Source organism: Gymnoscopelus microlampas (assembly GCF_963454915.1).
Source record: "Gymnoscopelus microlampas genome assembly, chromosome: 8".
Lineage (NCBI taxonomy): Eukaryota > Metazoa > Chordata > Actinopteri > Myctophiformes > Myctophidae > Gymnoscopelus > Gymnoscopelus microlampas.
In genome coordinates this window covers 40932888-40943503 of record NC_139945.1, presented here as the reverse complement: position 1 = coordinate 40943503, position 10616 = coordinate 40932888, and the positions used below count along the sequence as shown (strand labels likewise).

General features: G+C 39.7%; 1 protein-coding gene across 1 annotated transcript in view; it reads left to right on the top strand.

The window, feature by feature from the left end:
• Window positions 1-2840, top strand: part of LOC311050589 (zona pellucida-like domain-containing protein 1) — a gene marked incomplete at both ends in the record, with an annotated part of 5256 nt that extends 2416 nt beyond the window's left edge. Inside the window, 5 exons of the mRNA XM_084064674.1 lie at window positions 201-298; window positions 752-832; window positions 1132-1300; window positions 1451-1559; window positions 2704-2840. Coding sequence (XP_083920800.1) covers window positions 201-298; window positions 752-832; window positions 1132-1300; window positions 1451-1559; window positions 2704-2840 — 594 coding nt within the window. The remainder of the gene's footprint in view (window positions 1-200; window positions 299-751; window positions 833-1131; window positions 1301-1450; window positions 1560-2703) is intronic.
• Window positions 2841-10616: the final 7776 nt, after the last annotated feature.

Here is a 10616-nt window from a genome sequence, read left to right as displayed (position 1 = left end):
CGCTATCTCAAATGTTGCACTGACACACACATTTCTGAGCTGCACAAATTGGCAAATGCCAATGAAGCACCATAAGCACCACGAAGAGGAACGGTGCTCAGATATTAGTTTCTATCTACTGTAAGCCTAGAAGTTTGAACATCCGTGAGGGCACCTCAATTACGTTTATATTTAATTGCCATACCTTCTTTGTTTGCCAGGATCTGAATTATACTACGCCCCTCATAATACCACCTCGCGGTCTTGAACTGCGAACTAATATCTACGTACAGGTGAAAGCCGCCAATCTGACATCCCAGTAAGAAACTATTATTTTATCACAGCTATATATATTTTCATAGGATGATTATGAAATTGATTTGTATGTACTTTGCATGCATGTCTTTATGTATATATGTATATCATTTGTATCTATGTCTGTATGAATGCATGTACTGTATGTACCATATGTATAAATATTGTATGTATGGACACACACACACACACACACACACACACACACACACACACACACACACACACACACACACACACACACACACACACACACATGCATATACACTACTGCATAGATATATTAATAGATCATTATTTCAGCACCTTATTGCCAATAATGTGTTGAAATAATTGATTGGTTACAGTGTCCGACTGAATAATTAGTGATATATAGACTTTGATTAGAGGACTCCACAGTTCACCTGTGACCTTGAGTCTCTGACTCGGTGCTGTGGACCTCACTTTTTCTGCACAGGTACCATGTGCTGCTGGACCGGTGCTATGCTTCAGTCTCTCCTCAACCCAACAATTCTACTTTCTTCAATCTCTTTGTCTCGTAAGTCAAACAGCACCGTTGTACAATCACTGTCCTACGAAAGTAACTTATTTCCTCTCACTTGATCAAGGCTTGATGGTGGTTTCTGCCCGATGGTCATCAGAATTCCACGTTTAATTCAAACACTTCCACATCTATACAGGCTTTCCACTTTTTGTGCAGTAAATTCACAGCCACCTCAAGTCGAGGGAGCCTTATTCTTAAATTCACCTCACTTATTTTCAATCATTAATACACTTTCTGTATCTATCTGTGTGATGTGCAAATGAGCACTTGTGAGGTTCGCCTTTTTCCAAAAGGTGCTCCATAGATCAGATGACCACCATGCTGGAGAATGGGGACAGCCAGAAGGCCCGCTTCTATTTCCCTGCATTCCGCTTCATTGAGCAGCAGAACGAAACGGTCTCCACCTACTACCTTCACTGCATCACCCGACTCTGCGAGCGCTCCACCTGTGACACCTTTAAGGTAAGCCGACACAGCACTCACAGAGAAAACTGAAAACTTTCACACCAATAACACAGTCAAATCAGTGTTCATTTAACTCAGATCGTACAAATAAATGTCACTGAGGATTTTACTGTGAACCAATCTGTCTCTTTCTCTCTAATTCCACAGCAATGCACCAACAGGAGGAGAAGGAGGGATGCTGAGACCACTGTCATCCACGATGGTATCACTGAGCCATCTTTACTCACGGTACCCATTGCAACCCAGGCAGAGAACAGTATGTCTCCCACCAGTCGATCAGCATGTATACATATCTACATAAATCTACCTTTACATCTTCTATCTACTCTGTCTATGTCTGTCTCTCGTTTCTCACCACACTTTTTCTCACTTTCTGTAAATAAAAAGAATCAACCACTGTCATCCACGATGGTATCACTGAGCCATCTTTACTCATGGTACCCATTGCAACCCAGGTAATGGGTACAGTATGTCAGCATGTACACATCTACACACATCTACATCTTTTATCTATGTCTGTGTCTCGTTTCTCACCACACTTTTTCTCCCTTTCTCTAAATAAAAAGAATCAAACTTATCAAATATTTTGCAATAATTCAAAACTAATCATGGCTACTGGCATTGAGTAATTCTCAAATTTCTTTCTTCTAGCCAATGTAATCCATGATAAGGGTAAGTCTATTTTGCATCAACTCAAGAGAGTATTATTTTCTTTATTATTTAAACTTTTGTCTCTGCCAGGCCGGATGGCCGAAGGCCGTAGACCATGTATGTTTTCACTCCTGTCTGTTCGAACACCCGTCGGTCCATGTGTGTGTCTGTGAGCAGCTAATCTCAGGAACCACTGGACTGATCGGTGTGAAACTTTGCCCACACACTTTCAGTAGGAAAGATTTATCTATCAGGTTTTTCAGATTCCATTCCGATTGGCAACGATTGGCTTTCAAGGTTCGCGGGAGGGGCCCGTTTTGCTAATATTTTATGAACTGATCCCAATTTTTGTATCACACATCAAGGGGCCTCTAAACAACACAGAGCCAAAAGCAATTTCACTTCCATCCATAGGGGCCACAAATGCTACAAATGTCACCGTTAGTTACCTATGCTTTCACAAATGCGCAGTCTGTCGTAGAAACTCTTTTCACCCCGCATCTTCCTCGTGCCCTGAAGGCTGCACCCAACTATTGACACAGGGTATCTGTGCAGAATAAGACAACCCGGCCTGACTTGCACTCAGAGGAGCGCACTTTCCTTGTTTAGTCATGCATGTTTTTCCCCAAACAACAGTAGTATTATTAACTTAATTATTAATTGATGTATTGTCTTCACTATACATTGGGTGCTGTGTTGCCCTGTGTGTGTGATGTATCATTTTTGTTCTCATTCTCCTTTGTGTGCAGACGTGTCTGCTGCCCTGCATATTCGCAATGGTCAGGCGGTCGGCCTGGGGATCGCACTGGCTGTCCTCGGTGTGATAGGGCTGATTGCTGTTCTGTTGGCTGCAGGCTTCTATCGAAAGCTCAAGCGGCTAAGTTAGCATTAATTAACATGTGAAATATCATGATATGAGTTTTGACAGGGCCACATTTCCATACTGGTGGAGGTATGAATGTATTTCTCTGAATCAATGTATATGTTTTCTTTTGTGTTTTCATTGGTTCTCATTTTTGGACAGCTAAACCTTTTCACCGCTTGAACACGAAGTTTGAATATTCCACTTTTGAAATACCTGATCTAGAAAAATAAGAAAAGAAAGAAAGAAAGAAAGAACATTACAAATTCAGACACGATAGTCAAGGAAGCAGACCAAAAGATGGCTACATGCTCTTAATGACCTGCTTTCATCTAAAAATAAGTTGGCTTGTCAGTGTGTGAGTAGGCTATTTCAGGAGTATTTCAGGTGCTCATGCTTTTTGCTTGTATATGTAATAGAAAAAGCCTGCACTTCTGTGTATGAACCGTGAGCACAGGTGAAGCAGACAGCAGACTACCATTAGCCTACCGACTACTGACTAAAAGTCATAGATTTGCTTTTCTATTTTGAAGGACAGCATAGACTTTTGCTCAACCCAGCGCTTGCTTACTTGAATGTTACTGTACATTTTTTGTTTTGTTGTTGTATGTTGTAGTAAGCATGTATAATCAATTCTAGCTGAAAACTTTACCCAATATTCTGCACCTCGCATAAGGCACAGAAGATGTACAAACCAAAATTCAAACATAATAACCATAATGTCAAAAAGAAAAGTGGGTACATTTGTTTATTTATTTGCAGAAAGCATCCCAAGCATATTGCATGGTCTGCTTATGTGACTTGACTTGAAGTTGAACCAATGTATCCAAGTCTGAGATTAACACATTCTGACTTTTAAGAACACTCAGGGGTATTTTCATGACATTAAACATTATTTGCAATAATGTATAATTCTACTATGTGGCAATTAACTGTTATGAGGAAGAAATTGTATATTTGTCAAGAATGAATGGATGCTGTTGTTTATTTTCATGTCTGCATGCATTATCATTATTAAAACTTGCAGGTTATGGATGGAATAAGTTATGTCTATTCATATCTATTCTATTCATCAATAGAAATTCACCTGTGATATACACTACCTAAATCCATAATATCAATATTCAGACTATCCCACCTTATGCATTACACATTTCACAAGTGCAAATATTACAAATTAGATGTTTCCTATAAGAGGAATTATGTTGGTTTTGACTCCTTTCATTCATTGAATGGATATCGATTAAAATGAAATTTAATACAGATTTCATTAATTGAACAGTGGTGGCAGAACATGTATTACTATTCTTACAGGAGGAATATAGACTACCTGCATGAAAAAAAGAAAGAAAAGAAAAAAGAGCTGAAATGAAATGGTCCATGAAAGTGATGTTTTTTGGACTCTCCACTAGAGGGTACCTAATCACCATTTTCAATTATGGTTCTTTAACTTTTTAGGCCTTGAAAGTAACTGTCCATAATGCCACTAAGGTTTTTGCTAAAAGCTTGGTGTATGGAAATGTTCATGATGACTGCATCATGTACATTTCCAAACACCAATCTGTCTGCAAAGATGATCAAAATAAGTGATTGACATCACAAACAAGGGAATAAATCAGAAATACATTTGGATGTATTGCTACCCTTCCAATTAGGACCTTCATAATGGTACAGTAGATGGTAAATACATTCACACATTCATACACACATTCGCACCCATGGTGGAGACAACCATGCAGGGCACCATGATCTTGCTCATTGGGAGCAGTCAGGGGTTCAGTGTCTTGCTAAGGGACACTTAAGCATGGAGCCAGGGTGAGCCGGGTACCGAACCGGACACCTTCCGGTTAGATGGCCACACTACCTCCAGAAACACATACCCCACCATAATAATCTTTTTACAAAATATATTTTCTGTAAATTTAGTTTAACTTTCCGAAGAGTAAGACAACACGATTTCAAGATTCAATATTCTTTATTGTTACATCCCATTATACAAGTTTAAGAGAGTAAAATCATTGGGTTTAAGCTCCTCGACATTGAAGCCCATCCCCACTACTTGGTGTCGACCTGACTGGAAGTCCATGGATCCAGCCTCACAGGCTGCTGGCGTTGATTCCCAAGTCCCGGAGCCTGGTGTCGAGTCTGGAGGGGACTATGGTGATGAATACTGAACTGTGTATGAACAGCATTCTCATTTAAGAGTTCCTCTTCTCCAGGTGGGTGAGGGTGGTGTCGAGTGTTGTGGCTATGACATCATCCATGGATCTCTGTGTTATTGGTAAGAAAATTGGGGAGGGTCCAGGGTGGGTGGTAACATGCTACAGATTAGTCAAGGAAAGCAATTGCTTCATTTTATTTCATTGTACATCAGTGTTGCATGCTGAAAATAGCAGGTCTACAACCTGATGGATGCATTCGGCATGACCCAAAGGAAAGTGACATGTCTTCCCCTAAACCAAGAAAAGGAGAGGCAATTTTCCCAGCTAAGTTGAAAAACGAATCATTACTTCCTATGCAATTAAATTAAATAGGCAAGAAGACCATGCTAGCTCTGTGTCAAAACGACCTTCTTTAAAATATTAGGAATGAAATGAGATGATCTGCAAGGTGGCTCTCCATTATGGTTGGAGTAATTGTATGTTAGATAAATCTCCCCCTGTTTTATAAGGGTTCTCTCTAATTTAATTAAAACAACAAGGATGAGTGTGTGCTCTGATTCTCTCTAATGGTTTGGACATTAACCTTTAGATACAGATGGTGGGACCTCTAAAATGTTAATAGCCTGGAGGAATAGAAGTGGGGCGGGGCTGGGACTCTGTTGTTGCTTTTCTGTCACTACTCTCTTTGCATATCTACACAACATCTGGAGGACATCATACAAAGTAACATCCTGAGTGTTAAGTATCTCATATTCTAAAAAATGTCCCATGAGGTACATTATTACACTTTATTAAGTGTAATAATGTGAGTTACATTAACACTTGGGATTTAAATGAGCACTCATATTGATTCATCTTCACTCTATTATACTAAGCACCGTTATTTGCTGACAGAAAAGGTAACTTTATGTAATTCTGTGCAAAATAAAAGAATAAAGATTATCTGCTGGGATGAAAGAATGTATTTGTCCTCAGTTGAAAGAATGATTGATGATTGCATATTCTTTTTGATCCAAGGTATTTTTCATATTAATTTGCATTTAATCCATCTTCAGGCTATACATTCAATTTAGCAGACAGGACAGTAATGAAATATTCATGGCCCTCTTTTCTGTAATTTAGGTCACAGTGTCTATCATGGTGTACTGTATATGAATAAACAAAAGCTGCTTTGGTTTATTCTGTCCCCTAGATTACCCTGGGCAATCAGAGTAGGTAAACGGCTCTGTCAAACATAAAGATAAGATAACAGAACTGTAGAAGAAATTAATATGAAGCCAAGCCATGTCACATGACATTTTGCTGTGTGTGTGTGTGTGTGTGTGTGTGTGTGTGTGTGTGTGTGTGTGTGTGTGTGTGTGTGCGTGTGCGCGTGCGCGTGCGCGTGCGTGTGCGTGTGTGTTGGTTGGGTGTGGGTGTGGGTGTGGGTGTGGGTGTGGGTGTGGGTGTGAACCACCCTAAAGACTAATCATTGTGTATATTCCTGCACTATACCTGCACCCAGTGATCTTGGTAAATATAAATTGATCTATTGAAGATTCTGACTTTCAAATGTACATATTTTTTGTTTCAATAGTATTGCTGTATTGTTGTGTTGTGCTTTCTGCTTTGGCAATGTAAACGTATGTTTTCTCATGCCAATAAAGCCATTTGAATTTAATTGAATTGTGTGTGTGTGTGTGTGTGCACAGGATACTGATAGACAAATATGGTTTTCTTTTAGGCTTTTACCCCACAGTGGTGAAGATAAAGAAAGCAAGAATGTGAAATCCTTCTAAAAGGATAACTAATCCTTCCGTGGTGAGCGGCCCCATTCGACCTGTGTACCAACACTTGAAATCCTCTCCCCGTTGTATGGACCCTTTTGCTTGGTAGCTTGGTATGTGCAGAAAATCCCACTGGAATTTTTTGATGAAAAGAGCTGACCATCTGAGAGACAGGTATTAAGTGTTGCCACCTTGAGTCTGTGAAGAAATTGAAGCTCTCCCCGACTCTGGTTTAAGCCTCCTTGAGAGACAAGTTATTAATCATTATTTTATTTATTTCCATTCAGGAACTTTTCCCTGCATCTGGATATTATATTATTTGTTGTGTCTTGAATAAATTGTCTGAAAGGTGAATAAGGCCATCTTCACCTTGTCCCACTTCATCTGAACTTATTTGTCAAGCTGTCTGTCATCTTTTCAACAGGGGGCTACTTGTTAATGATTGATGCGGCACCTCTTAATGTGATGGATGAATCTCCTTCTGCATGACGGGATGGGGTGCATCACCCCATCGCCCCCTCCCCCAATGCCCCTTCTGTTGGGGAGACACACGGCTTGTGTCCGTCCTTGGTGGAACAAAGGCACATTCAATTTAAGCCCCATCAATAATGCACAGGCAGAGGGAGCCCTGTTGCTAAAGTAGCTCTGTTTTCATTGAGGCATAGTGGTGGGATGGCATTGGTTTGGGCTCCTATATTAGTTCCGGGACTCTGAATAGATTATGGAGTCATCATTTTATTCCATCCTGTGTAAGCATTGAAAAGTAAATCCCTTTGAGAAACATTATTACACAGCAAAGTCATAAGTGTTCATTTAACTTAAGAGAGTGTACAAATGTAACCAAATGGACTCAGGATTTTACAGTGTAGGCTACACTATACGTTGCATGGCAAGCTTTGCAAAGACAGTCCCAAGTTGCATGCAGCTTCATATGTAAATATCAATCAAATAAGACAACTGACAACTCAATAGCTATAAAGTTTTTACTTGAGTTTAGAATAGTTTTTTTCTAAGGCAGCAGCAACACAATGGCATTCTATTGCTGAATTGTCACGTCACAAGATGGCAGAGCAAGTATCAAAGTATTTGGCAAAAAAAAATCCTTAAGGTATGGGTAAGAGTTCAAAAATAGCTTTCCTTTATTGTGAAGGAATGCTTAGCCCATCTTGTATCCATGCACTAATAGTCTATAGGGGTCACTGAGAACTCAAACAAATTATCAGTCAGCCAGATCCATCCACAATACAAATGCCCTTTGACATAACTGACTGAGATGGGCAGCTTTGCACCAATCCATCTATTGCCACTGGGGAACCTGCTGCAGGGATCATGTTTCATAATTCATGGAGGAAACCAGACATCCAGAAGGAACAGACAACCCCAGGCGGAGTGTGGATGGGGTGGGGTACTGTCAGGATGAACCAACAATTTTGTGTTTGGTCTTTGACTCTTTGACCAAACACTCCAGGTCATCATATTCTGTGATTTGGCAAAACATCTTGTCAGGGACCGAGTTGGTCGGAAGGAGAGACACAGGGAAAACTTTGTTGGTTTTAAAACATTGTTCTCTTTTTTTATTTCTTTCTTTTCTTTTTTTCGTTGTTGCAAATTAATGTTTTAACAAAACAAATGTGCTCAACACAAAGGAAATTAAACTAAATAACAAAACAAATTGGAACTGAACAACACAACTGAACTGAAAACTTAACTAACCAGAATGACATAGGAGGTGGACATATATAGGGACGGGTCAGACCACTGTTAATACAAAAGGGGGAAAAGACAAAGACTACAATTGAAACACACACTCAAAACCCCTGCCCCACCCCATGGTACAGAGGGACTGTGGTGCAGTCCAATTTCTCCAATTAACTGTAGATCTGGAGCAGCTGATCCCCATTGCTTTGGCCAGCCCATCATGCCCATGTATGTTAGTCAGCACCTCCCACAGAACTGGTAACTCAAAGAAAACTCAGTCAAATCAAAGGCCAATAAACTCATAGAATATAAAATAATAAACTATATAGAATATAAATTATGTCGTTTCAACTTGTTAATAATGTCCAACTGAAAATAAACACACTAAACATATAAACCAAAAGGAAGAGTTACCATACATTATAGTCTCTGTGTGTGGCTGCTGAGTCAGCCATCACACATCTCAATGTGGACTTTTAGCCTAGTCAAGTATATAGTGTATGTGCAAACACTCCAGATTGGTGCTAAATGGATGAATGGATCTATATAATTGCATTACGTCTATGAATAAGACCACCCCAGGAGGTCTACACAGATTTGTGTGTGTTTTTGTAAAGATGAGTGAGCAAACTGCTGGGATGTAATGAAGTAATAATGAACAGAATGGCAAGGCTTTAGATAAATACAGTGCAGTGCAGTTTCCCATTCCTCCCGCAGTGCCAAGCTGTTTTGAGTTACATGAAAATATACATGTAGATATGCTGTGGCCTGAAACAGAACTCAATTGTTCTTGTTTGGGGGTTCTTGAATTCTGGGCCCTCTGTCCTTAACAATGCTGTAAAATATCAGCGCTGCTATTAAGATAATATTGTATCAGACTTATATTGTAGTGTAGAAAAGAGCTATACTAATCAGCAAACATCCACCTACTTCAGGGCTATCACCTATGGCTGTGTGTGATAAAGAGTTTATTACTTTCTTCATATGTTGTACTTTAGTGGCTATGATTGAATGTTTGACCAGTATATATCGGTAAATGCTACAATTGTAACATTTGTAACATTGTAACCTTTTTGAGACTACTACAGATATACGATTGTGTGCACAGGGCACATGATTTATTAATTGTAGCTCTTAAGGAAATGCGAGAATCATTATAACCTCAGCGATGATGTTATGCATTGTTTAACTGTATTGTAATTCTGGAGTAAAACTGGAGTGTTTTCTGTTATCATTTATAGAGACAAAACAAAACAAAAAACGTTAAGCCTCATCATCTCTATATGCTGTTGTGCATTATGGTAATAAATGGCTTAAAAGGATCAGTTGTCCCTCCTAGATTCTTATTCATGTAGGCGGCAGGCCTACTGGGCCTTGGCCACTGGCGTAGCGGTCCAGGCACCTGGGCTCAGTGTAGCCTGACAGCATGTCGCGAGTTCGAGTCCCGATCCCGACGACCTTTGCTGCATGTCACTCTCTCCCCATTTCCTGTCAGGCTACTGTCCTATCAATAAAGGAATAAAGGCCTAAATATCTAAAAAGATAAAGAAAAGAAAAATGTAGACCTACTGTACCATGGTGAAGCTCAATCTCCTGTGAGCCAATTCTAGAAATACAATATCTTACAGTTAGTATACAAAATGTTAGAATGTTTTATTATACAACGATGACATGATTCCTAGTACAATTATGGCAACGCATAGTTACTCTCATGAATTGCGTACTGCACAGCAACATCCTGATTGATTATTACTCTGAAAATGTAAAGAAATAGGTGTGAGTATATTAGTGTGAGTATATAAAAGTGTCACTTTTATATACTCAGGATTTTGTTGTGTATGCCCTATATTTGTTCAATTATTGTTTTGCTCACTATAGTGTAGAATGCAGTGCGCTGTTTTTAAGTTTCTTTCATTTCTCTTTCTGAACACATGACTTTTTTTCATCGCGAATATTCTTGAAAGATGTATTACCTATTCCAAAGGCAGACACACCAGCCACATGCTCACACATACATTCATTCATGTTCTTGTCTCACCCATAAGCTGGAGTCAGATGTCTGGCTTTACGCCACAGCCAGGTGGTGGCAGTACACAGTAGTAACACCTCTGGAGGGCAGGACTGGAATCATTTTAATAACCAAGGAGACGTGCGTGCGTGCGTGCGTGCGTGCG